The sequence below is a fragment of the Cyprinus carpio genome, chromosome B25 (genome assembly GCF_018340385.1).
Source record: "Cyprinus carpio isolate SPL01 chromosome B25, ASM1834038v1, whole genome shotgun sequence".
Taxonomy (NCBI): Eukaryota; Metazoa; Chordata; class Actinopteri; order Cypriniformes; family Cyprinidae; genus Cyprinus; species Cyprinus carpio.
The window spans coordinates 12,731,649-12,743,697 of record NC_056621.1 but is presented as its reverse complement, the minus strand read 5'-3'; the positions used below and the strand labels follow the sequence as shown (position 1 = coordinate 12,743,697).

The 12,049-nt window shown below is 36.9% G+C and overlaps 1 protein-coding gene across 1 annotated transcript in view; it reads left to right on the top strand.

Annotated features, from left to right (window-relative positions):
- Window positions 1–12,049, top strand: part of LOC109109500 (voltage-dependent calcium channel subunit alpha-2/delta-4-like) — a 33,844-nt gene that overhangs the window by 1,104 nt on the left and 20,691 nt on the right. Inside the window, exons 2-12 of the mRNA XM_042753337.1 lie at window positions 3,552–3,633; window positions 3,794–3,911; window positions 4,010–4,069; window positions 4,263–4,425; window positions 5,714–5,845; window positions 5,958–6,018; window positions 7,069–7,218; window positions 8,707–8,782; window positions 11,415–11,504; window positions 11,592–11,705; window positions 11,933–12,014. Of these exons, the coding sequence (XP_042609271.1) occupies window positions 3,590–3,633; window positions 3,794–3,911; window positions 4,010–4,069; window positions 4,263–4,425; window positions 5,714–5,845; window positions 5,958–6,018; window positions 7,069–7,218; window positions 8,707–8,782; window positions 11,415–11,504; window positions 11,592–11,705; window positions 11,933–12,014 (1,090 nt within the window). The 5' untranslated portion in view covers window positions 3,552–3,589. The remainder of the gene's footprint in view (window positions 1–3,551; window positions 3,634–3,793; window positions 3,912–4,009; window positions 4,070–4,262; window positions 4,426–5,713; window positions 5,846–5,957; window positions 6,019–7,068; window positions 7,219–8,706; window positions 8,783–11,414; window positions 11,505–11,591; window positions 11,706–11,932; window positions 12,015–12,049) is intronic.

Sequence of the window (12,049 nt, the reverse complement as noted above, 5' to 3'; positions counted from 1 at the left end):
CCAACTGAAACCATGTCAGATTTGTTTCATGAACTTCTTTGGTTATTTTTTTCAAGACATTGTGTAAAGATTCATCTGCAGGCGAGCATAGTGAGAACCCAAAATCAGCATTATTTAATCCAAAAAAAGACCAAACAATTGGCATAACAAGAATACAGACATGAAATAAACTCACCAACCAGTGTTTACAGAGGACAATACTTGACAAGAGACAATGGCAATACGAAAGCTATAAATACTAAACAATAAGGGTCATATGACAAACCAACCAATGACCAAACAGAACTGAGAACCACATAACAAGACAATAACCCATCCGAACATGTCACACAGACAAGAGTAGCACATGACATGATCACATGAGGGGCAAGGAACACATGACAGGACCATGAAACAAAGAAAATATCAAAACTAAATGACCCCTCTAAGGACTGCTCCAGACGCCCTAATCCAAACACCCAATCCAAACAAATCCCAAAAAGTCCAGGAGGGTGGTGGAGCAGAGGTGGAACTGGGGGAGGGATGGAGGACCAGGCCCATACAGGGGAACAAGACCTGGATCATGGCATGACAAAGGACCAGGACTGTGGAGCAATGGTGAACCTGGACCATGGGGCAATGGCAGACCTGGGTGGGGGAGCCATGGTGGACCTGGGCGGTGATGCAGAGGCAGGTCTAGACTGTGGAGCAGTGATGGGCCTGAACCATGGAGCAATGGTGGGTCTAGGCCGTGAATCAGTGGCAGACTGTGGAACAGTGGAAGACCTGGGCCATGGAGCAGCGGTAGAGCCGGGAAGGCTGGGAGCCAGGCGGAGCCGGCAGAGCAGGAAGCCACCACAGCAGAGCACACGGGACCAAAGATCCCCACTGTGGAGCAGATTACTCTTTCAGTGGAGATGATTGTGTGGGAAACCATCATGGAGGATCAGGCGGAACTGGTACAAAGAGCACTAAGAGGTTAACCACAGCCTCTGCGGCCGTAATAGGACAGGCAGAAAGTTCATGGACTGTCTCTTTGGCCTTGACAGGGCAGACTATGAGTTCATGAACAGCCTCCATGACCATTACAGGACAAGCAGAGAGTTCATGAACGGCATCCTTGGCCATGATAGGGCAGACTGTGAGTTCATAAACGGTCTCCATTTTCTGGAGTAGCTGACATGACATGAGCAGGCCCTGGAGTAGCAGGTATGACATGACCAGGTTCTGGAGAAGCAGGCATGACGTGAGCAGGCCCTGGAGTAGCAGGCATGACGTGAGCAGACCCTGGAGTAGCAGGCATGATGTGAGCAGGGTCTGGAGTAGCAGGCATGACGTGAGCAGGGTCTGGAGTAGCAGGCATGACGTGAGCAGGGTCTGGAGTAGCAGGCATGACGTGAGCAGGCCCTGGAGTAGCAGGCATGACGCGAACAGGCCCTGGTGTACCAGGCATGACGCGAGCAGGCCCTGGAGTAGCAGGCATGACGGGAGCAGGCCCTGGAGTAGCAGGCATGACGTGAGCAGACCCTGGAGTAGCAGGCATGACGTGAGCAGGCCCTGGAGTAGCAGGCATGACGTGAGCAGGCCCTGGAGTAGCAGGCATGACGTGAGCAGGGTCTTGAGTAGCAGGCATGACGTGAGCAGGGTCTTGAGTAGCAGGCATGACGTGAGCAGGCCCTGGAGTAGCAGGCATGACGTGAGCAGGCCCTGGAGTAGCAGGCATGACGCGAACAGGCCCTGGTGTACCAGGCATGACGCGAGCAGGCCCTGGAGTAGCAGGCATGACGGGAGAATTCACCTGATAACCAAACAAGAAGTAATCAGCTCATACATTAACAGGCATGACGTGAGCAGGCCCTGGAGTAGCAGGCATGACGTGAGCAGGCCCCGGAGTAGCAGGCATGACGTGAGCAGGCCCTGGAGTAGCAGGCATGACGTGAGCAGGCCCTGGAGTAGCAGGCATGACGCGAACAGGCCCCGGAGTAGCAGGCATGACGGGAGCAGGCCCTGGAGTAGCAGGCATGACGTGAGCAGGCCCCGGAGTAGCAGGCATGACATGAGCAGGGTCTGGAGTAGCAGGCATGACGTGAGCAGGCCCTGGAGTAGCAGACATAACATTAGCAGCTCCAGACATGACGGCTGGGACATGGAAACACTCTGGTGTGGTGGGTCCTGTATGATTGCAGGGTTCCTCAACCGCAATCCCCACAGTAAACGAGGAACCACTCAACCGAAGTGCAAAGTCAATAGCCAGAGTCCAGTGAGGCATGTGATGTGGAATTAACAAAGAGATTTCTTTTGTGAGGCCAAAACAGAAAATGTCTTTGAGGGCCACATCATTAAAATCCACTAAATGGCACAATCCACAAAAGTCCTCACCATAATCCACTATGGCCCTGTCGCCTTGACGAAGGCAGAGGAGGCAAGAAACTGCTGGATTCATGGTAGCGGTCAAGTATTCTGTGATTCCTCTGCAGGCGAGCATTATGAGAACCCAAGTGTAGCTTTATTTAAGTCAAAAAGTGTCCAAACAATAAACAAAGACTTCACTTGACTTGGCTTGGGATAAAAAGAATATAGACATGAAATAAACTCACCAACCAGTGGTTACAGAGGACAATACTCAAAAAGAGACAATGGCAACATGAGGGCTATAAATACCAAACATTACTGTAAGGGTCACATGACAAACCAACCAATAAGCAAACAGAACTGAGAACCACATGACAAGACAATAACCCATCAGAACATGGCATACAGAACAGACAAGAGTAGCACATGACATGATCTCATGAGGGGCAAGGAACATTACACATTGTCAACTAGTAGGTTAATGTTCTGGCTTGAAGTGGTACTGTTTGAGCAGATACACTCATTGAATAAATAATGCCTTCTAGATACCAGCCAGAGACACAAGCTAGTCCACATGGTCATACACACCAGGTTATGTGCACACAGGAATATCACAGGCTTTGGGCCCTTCCAAGAGTGCAACTAACATTATTCTCATGCATCATAATTTGACTTTTATTATGCATACTAGACCCTGCTGAGCATGTAAGACCAAGCATATTTCATAGCAATGTGAGTGCATCTGTGTTTTAGGGATTTATTGCTAAAGAATAAATATTTATTTTTAGATTTTTATATTTATATAACTACAACAATTCAAGGACAAATTGTTCTCTTGTAGCACCAGTCCATTTTAAAAACTCACCAAGGTTGCATTTGATTAAAATACAGTATAAAACAGTAATATTGTGAAATATTATTACAATTGCAAATAACTTTTCTATTTCAGTGTATCAAAAATCATTCTAAAATGCTGATTTGCTGCTCAATAAATATTTCTTATAAATAATTAAAAAAAATTTTTTAAAGAAATCTTTTAAAACATTATACATGCTTTACTGTTATTTTTGGTCAATTTAACGTGTCCTTGCTGAATAAAACTATATATATATATTTTTAAATCTTACTGATTCCAAACCTTTAAACGGTAGTGTAAATGTAATATACAGCACATTACATTATATTTTTATCCCTTTTTTTTTTTTTTTTTGTAATTCTAGGGTTCAAAAATGGGCCATCACCATTTCAGAGCAAATCAATGCAATTGCATCAAAATACTCAGGTGCTGTGCTATTACAAAAGGTAAATATAAATTAAAATTATTATGATAATTGTTTCTGGATGTTTTTTTATTTTTTATTTATATTTTTAGATATTCATTTAGGAAAACTGTTTGCACATATTACTAATAAAATTATTCCAGAAAAGCAAAATGCTAAAACTGTTCTCTCTGTATGTCTAGAAACATGAAAGATGTTGAGCCCATCATCAGAATAGAGGATGTAGATGGAGCACGATTAGTGCTGGAATTTGCAGATGAAATCGAAAGAATGCTTGGCAGCAAGATGAAATCTGTGAAGGTCAGTCTAAAGTGCTCATTTTAATTTAGACTGATGTTATTTGATGAGGAGATTTGGTTTTAAGTTATAAAATGAGTTCTCTTTGTCTGTGTCCTCAGAGGCTTGCAGACACAGCTGAGGACGCTGACCTTTATCATGAGTATAATGCATCTTTACAGGTAACAAAATTGGGATTTGGCATTTAAACCTGTTTGTTAAATATCTGCAAAAAATGTAATGTATTGAATTCAAATAAATTAAGTTGTTTAAACAAATAGTTCATAAAAATAATATTACAAATATTTATATAATAAATATATAAAATATTTAAATTATGCAAGTATTGTCTTTTTATGCTATATTTTTTGACAGTTTGACTACTTTAATGCATTATTGGTGAATACTATGGATGAAGAGGGAAATTTCATTGAACTTGGAGGTGAATTTCCACTGGAAGAGAATGAACATTTCAACAAGCTTTCAGTCAACACTTTAATGAGCGACATCCAAGTTCCCACTAATGTCTACAACAAAGGTATGGTAGCAATAATGAGAATCACCATGGGCTTTGCATCTGATTTAAACAGTATGTTTAATCAATGCAAAAACACACTTTGTTATTTTGCTTCTGGATTAAATCAAATAATCCAACTCAGCAAATCCAAAGTTCTGTCATAAAACTCTAGATGGCACAGTCTGATATGTTCTAACTCAATCTGACATAATAACATCATTATTCACAAACCCTCCACCTTCCCCAGCTCCACCTGTATAGATCTGCTTCGGTGTGATTTCATATATATAGGGGTTATTTGATATATGTCATATGCGCAACAGTAATATTTCTTACATGCGTACAGCAGCATGTCTGTGGATGTATTAGCAGTAGAAAGTCTCGGTACTTGCTCTGCCGCAGGATCAGTAGCGTAGCAGATCTATTCCGCCAAGACCAAATACAAAAACACTGTCATGTGCATTACCATGCTAAACTCTCAGAGAGTTGCCATGACAGAACTCAAATTACAGGGTATTTATAAGTCAGTCTATATTATAACACTTAAAACACTTGATGGCAATTACTTCTTATTTGAGTGCTTAAAGGGATACTCCACCCCAAAATGAAAATTTTGTCATTAATCACTTACCCCCATGTCGTTCCAAACCCGTAAAAGCTTTGTTCATCTTCGGAACACAATTTAAGATATTTTGGAAGAAAAACGGGAGGCCTGTGACTGTCCTATAGACTGCCAAGTAATGCAGCGTATGCTCTTCTGTATCAGCCGCGCCACAAGGATGTGCTGTTTCTACGCGTATTTAGCTTTGATTTGAAAGAAAACAGCACATACTTGTGGCACGGATGACACACAAGGGCATACACAGCATACGGTGATATGGAGAGACACAGAGGATACTGTTGACAAAGGAATTGTTGAATAATGTCATTATTTTTGTTTTCTCCGCTTACAAATAGTATTTCCGTCACTTCATAATGTTACGGTTGAATCACTGATGGCAGATGGAGTATTCTGACGATGTCATTCATACTTTCTTGGACCTTGACACTGTTATTTATTTGGCAGTCTATGGGACAGTCACAGGCCTCCCGGTTTTCATCCAAAATATCAAAAATTAAATTCCGAAGACGAACAAAGCTTTTACGGGTTTGGAACGGGGTAAGTGATTAATGACTAAATTTTAATTTTGGGGTGGAGTATCCCTTTAATATAAAAGGGTTGGATTTTCACAGGGTGAATAAAATTTGAATTTTGTGCAAATACAACATTTAAACTTTAGAAAATAATATCAAACGTCTTCATTTGCAGATCCAAACATTCTTAATGGAGTGTACATGTCAGAAGCCTTGAATGATGTCTTCATCAGTAACTTCCAGAAGGATCCCACACTCACTTGGCAATATTTTGGCAGCTCAGCTGGATTCTTCAGACTCTATCCAGGTTTGATCAAATCTGTATCATGAGCATTGTTTAGTATTGCTCAGTCGTACAACTTGAAAGAAAAAAACTGGACTGTACGTTATTTAATTTGGCTTATCTTTGTGCTTTTCAGGAATTAAATGGACACCTGATTCTAACGGCGTAGTTTCTTTCGACTGCAGAAACAGAAATTGGTGAGACAAAGTAAAGCATAAAACCCTAATAGCTTTTCTTATCCTGCTTGTCTAAGTGCTTGGCAATGTAAGTGAAGTTGATTCATTAATATGAAATACAATTTATGCCAGTTGACTTGGATTCAGCAAAGTCTTTTCCTGACCCAGTGTGCAATGCAGGATTATCTGTGTGGATGCCACCCAAATGTCTGCTTGTGGTTATGGTAGCACAGCCAGTTAGACCCTGATCCCACCAAAAGACTTTAATCTCATTCTTAAGTGGTTAGCAGCTCAGCGGCCAGGTTAGTAGGACTGACACAGGCTCCACAATTGACTGTTTATACAGAAGCAAGCGAAAGCAATGAATCTGAATAAACACACCTGTAAGAAACACTTTTGAAATCAGTTTGAAACAAGAGGATTGGATTTACATCACTGGTGTTACGTTTTTCACTTTCTTGACCATCGATGTACTGTTTTAAAAATGTTAAATATACCGTTTCAGTTAAACAAAAAATGTTTAATGTTACCTAAAATAAAATATTTAATGTTAATTGAAACAGTAAAAATCTAGTTAAAAATAAAACTATTTAGAAATAGGCATATTATACAGTATATCCATGTTATCTCCAAAGATTACATTTATATTTAATGTAGAATTAATTCAATTAATTAATTATTTTTACATTATTTTGTCTTTAGATATATTTTATTAATATTTTTACAAAATGAATAAAATTAATAAGTATTATTATGCAGCAATATTTACTTACATATATTTTTACTGAAATATTTTAATATTTTAAGGACCTCTATTTAGCTTCTTAAGTGATTATTTAATTGTAGTAATAATAATCAAATAAAAAAACACATTAAAATCATTGCAATTTCCACAATGTTGCTTAATTTGATATGTATTGGCAGAAAGATCATCACAAATATATTGTACCTAATGCCCAGTCTGGTAACTGCTATAATAACTTATCATTTAATATTATTATAAAGCCTACATACCCCGATCTATATGTGGTCTGGTTCATCTTTTAAGCTATTTCTTTCTCTCTGTCACAGGTATATCCAGGCTGCCACCTCTCCTAAGGACATTGTGATTCTAGTTGATGTCAGCGGAAGCATGAAGGGTCTCAAAATGACCATTGCCAAACACACTATCAACACTATCCTGGACACGCTCGGGGAAAATGACTTTGAAAATTATATCACAAAAAGCACACACTTTTTTCCACTAATCATCACCACATTACTAAAGAACTTAAAAGCCCACACACAATAAAATTTTTCCCTTTTTTTTTCCCCTTAAAAACAACTAAAATTTTCTCGTTATCTCGACATAACGAAAGTTCGTTTTCTCGCTATAACGACTTAATATTCTCGTTATCTCGACATAACGAAAGTCGTTTTCTCATTATAACGACTTAATTTTCTCGTTATCTCGACATAACGAACATGAAAGTTTTACTGTTGCTATAGTAACGAACTCAACTTTGACAGGCATCTGATGGACAGCCATGCAGGCGCTCTTACTGTAGCCTATATTTCAGCAAATTTTGCTTCGCCTAGGTAATAATAACGTCTACAATACTGTATAAATAAAGGCTGATCAATCACTGTTGATTTTTTCCAGAGACAGTACAACGAACGTTTTGTTTTTGTAATTAACGTGTTTAAATGGCAACACCGCGCCATTAGAGCTGCTTGGATTAAACTCACTTTCCCTTTATATGAAATAAAATTATATATAATTTGTAATTTGTAGTAGTCATTATGTGGCAGATATCATGTGTGTTTTATAAGCTTCTGTTTGAAAAGAGCGTTCATGTGTACGTGCAGTGTATGTGTGTGGTGTGTAGACCAAAACCATTACAACATTACAGAACAAAACTGAATTAAATTAGCCTATGGATTTTACATATACATCACAATTCCTCATCAATATGGTTAACAATAAAGATTAGTAATAAGGAAAAGAAGCACATCAGCCTACATCGTTAAATCCCGTCCTACTGTAGATAAACAGAACATCTCCGCTTATTAACTACCTAATCATTAAATTAAAATTAAATTTAAATTAATCATAAGCCTAAAAGAAGCACAAATATAAAATATATTGGTGCAAACAGAATACAGTGATGTCAACCTTGGTTTTGATAAGCAGTTATTGATGAAACAGAATGCGTTGGTGAAACTCATGCATCTAGCAGGAACTTAATACACAAAATATTCATATTGATTCAAGCATTTAACATTTATGAATTAATTAAATGTCAGTAATAAACAAGACTGCACAAATTATAGCGATCACGAGGAAGGTCCGCGTACAGTAAAGTGGATAGTATACAAACACCCCATCAGTTATATTCAGGTCTATAGTGCCACCTGCTGGCGCAGTTTTGTAAATTCTTAGAGAAAAATTAAGTCGTTATAACGAGAAAACGAACTTCGTTATGTCGAGATAACGAGAAAATTAAGTCATTATAACGATAAAAACGACCTTCGTTTATGTCGAGATAACGAGAAAATTAAGTCGTTATAACGAGAAAAACGACCTTCGTTATGTCGAGATAACGAGAAAATTAAGTCGTTATAACGAGAAAACAAAAAGAAAAAAAATTATAATGCATGGCCGCTTAGAACTTCCGTACTTTATGGTTTGATCAGCATTGTAAAATGTTTTTGCACGTCCTTTCCTTAGTACACTGATTATGTCCGCTATGTGGAGCCCTGTTTCAAGGGAACGTTGGTACAGGCAGACTTGGACAACCGTGAGGTAAGTCAATTATCCATTTCACTTGAGCTTGAAGAACTAAGCCAATGACTCCAATTAGCACTGCAGGATACTGGCTCTCTCCTCATTTACATAACTCCCCCCTCATTTACATAATGTAATTATTATCTTAATTATTTATGTAAGTGTTTTATTTCAACTGTTTTATTCCAAGTGACTTGATTAATTTAAATTACATTTAGATATTAAATTTTTTTCTAATGTTAAGTGTGTATTTTTTCACCAAATATATTTGTAAAATTTATGACTGATTTCAAACTAATTTTCTGAACAATTCTTCTATTTTCCATTGGATGGCAAAACAGGTAATCCAAAATTCACCATATTAAAACAATAAAAAAAAAAAAAATTAAAAAAAAAAAAAACATTTTTAAGAAAATATAAATAAATATAACTAAATAAAAATAAATTATAACATATTAAAATTATAACAAATTAAAAATATAATTCAAAAGTCATCAATCAGCAACAATGTTTGCTTTCTATTGAAACAACAAAACAACCATTAAAAAAAAAAAAAAAAAATTTAAATTTAATAAGAAAATCAACATTTGAACCATTTACTTATAGCTGGTCATAGTCACTTAAAGAGAAAATATAGACAAAATAATATATGATAAAAAATAAAAATATAAATCTAAAATTATAACAAAACATTACAAGAAATGTAAAAATATAAAACTTTTATTTTTTTTTAATTGTCTTGAAATTATACAGTTCTTGAGACTTCTTGAGCCAATATTGCAAAACCAGGCTGTTTTGATGGAAACATCAAAAGATTTTTTAGACTTTTTTGGAAATCAACATTTGAAAGATTTACTTATAGTTGGTTGAGAAAATATAAATAAATAATAACATGAATAAAATATAAGAAAAAATAAATAACATCTAAAAATTAAAAATAGAATAAATAAAATGAAAAAATAATATAACACATTTTAAATATAATAAAATAATAATAATAGAAATAATAATAATAATCATACGTTTCCCCTAAGTAAATGTCATGCTTTTTAGGAATAACTGAGACAAACTTTGCTGTTTCCAGGAATGCTAGGCTGTAGCTGTGACACTAGGCAGGCCCATCCACATGCTGCTTTAGCTTTTAGTCATGTGATAGATGAGCGGCTGGGTGATTTGATCTAATGTGCAGCTCTTTTGCTTGTTATATATCAGAGAGCAAGTAGGGACTTACTCTAATCTCTGGAATCACAGTCGGTTATAGAATTATAGAGCGATCAGATGGTGAAATGACTGAAGGCAGCACGTTTCATCTTTCAGATCACTCTCATAATACTGTTTTGTCAGTTTTTAGACAGTTCTATACATGCAAATGTAGGCCACATATTTAGAATTTAGAAGACTTTACATTTCTGATTGAATAATCATTCACTGCACCCTTGGATTTTGTTCTGCTATTGTACATCTCTAAATATCTTCAAAGTAAGGATGATGTAAAACATATAGGACACTTGGACAGGTCTGCGCACTCACAGACTGGTACTTAATACGGGTGATGGGTCAGCAGAGCTTGTAATGATAATACAGGTCTAAGTCACTCAGCATCTGCTCACTGTGCTGACACAGATCCGCTAAGAAATACACTGAAAGACAGCAGCACCATGACATCTCTGTCCCACATGCTCAGATGGTCAGCTTGATCCTGAATTTTCTTGTTCCATTTTTGTTCATCGTGTAATTGTACTTAAAGGTGCTTTATGTAGGATTGACACCGAGTGGTTGAACTAGGTATTGCAGTCCAAATTCAAAATATTGGAGAGGGGTTTTTCACCAGGCCCCTCCTCCTCAGACTTGACGCACACGCAGGTTGCCAGATTGACGACACCAACAGAAACAAGCGCAATTGACGATGAATGAAATGAAAAACGCTGTTTTTCCCGCAAACTGGCAACCCGCGGTGCCAAAATACAATTGGGTAAACTGACAGTGGGCGGTTTCACAAACCAAAACAAAGACCGACATTCCGGCCCAGAACACACATAGTAATAAACAACTATGTTAACTTAGCATGTTTCTTAAATATCTGCAAACATATTATGGCATTTTTATGCTTTAGCAGAGTCAAAAACTTACATACATCACCATAAAAAAAGACAAAAAAAGAGATTGTTTTAATGAAGTATTTCAAGCAATAAAATGTGCTAAATAATTATATTAAGAAATAAAATATAATAAATATTAATATTTTTATCTTTTACATTTTTACTTTTTGTAAATTTTTTTATTATTTTTTACATTTTCTAGTTTAAGGAAATTTTTATTTTTCTTCTCCTGTTTTATACCATTCATGTCAGTGTTATTTTAATATTATTTATATACTATTATAGTATTTATTCATATTTAAAATTAGCTTTTTTATTTTAATCTAATTTATTAATTTTGTTTTTAATTGTAAATGATCTATTATTTATTTTTCAGCTTTGTATCAAGTAAAGAACAACACTAGACTAAGAAAAACTAATGACGTATTAAAGAGATATTTTTTTTGTGGATTTTCCTTAGCAACATGAAGTCTGAAAAAAAGTACAATCTTCATCTTTTTGGGTTTTATTGATATAATTTAATTTTTTCCCCATCCCATCTCTCCTTTCAGCATTTCAAGCTGCTTGTTGAAGAACTCCATGTGAAGGGAGAGGCTAAAGTAAAAAAAGCCGTGAAGGAGTCGTTCCGCATCCTCGCTGACGTCAGTATCATTCACACAAATATACAAAACTCTGCATGCAGTGCCAACCCTCTGCATGTCCTCCATGTTTCTCTTCCTGTCTCCTAGGCCAGAGCCAATGGTCAGGGCAGCCTATGTAACCAAGCAATTATGCTGATCACAGACGGAGCCATGGAAGATTTCCAATCAGTGTTTGAAGAGTTCAACTGGCCTGACAAGAAGGTAACACACAATCTGCTCGCTCTACAGGGAATGGAGGACATTGCATATGACGTACTATAAAATCTGCATACCACTCTGTTAAATTGTTGGAGAACCTTCTGGAAAAATGTCTTGTTCAGATTTTAAGACAATGTGACTTTAAGACAATGTGACTTTATTGAACATGAATGGATATATTTCCTCAGGAGCAAGAATTAAAGTTAAGTAACAAAGTGTAATGGTTTCAGGTACGAGTTTTCACTTACCTTATTGGCAGAGATATGAGGGTATGTAGTCAGCCAGTATTAAAAATAATTTACTCTTCCCCATGTGCTACTTTCTTGCTTCTGTAGAACAAATTATTG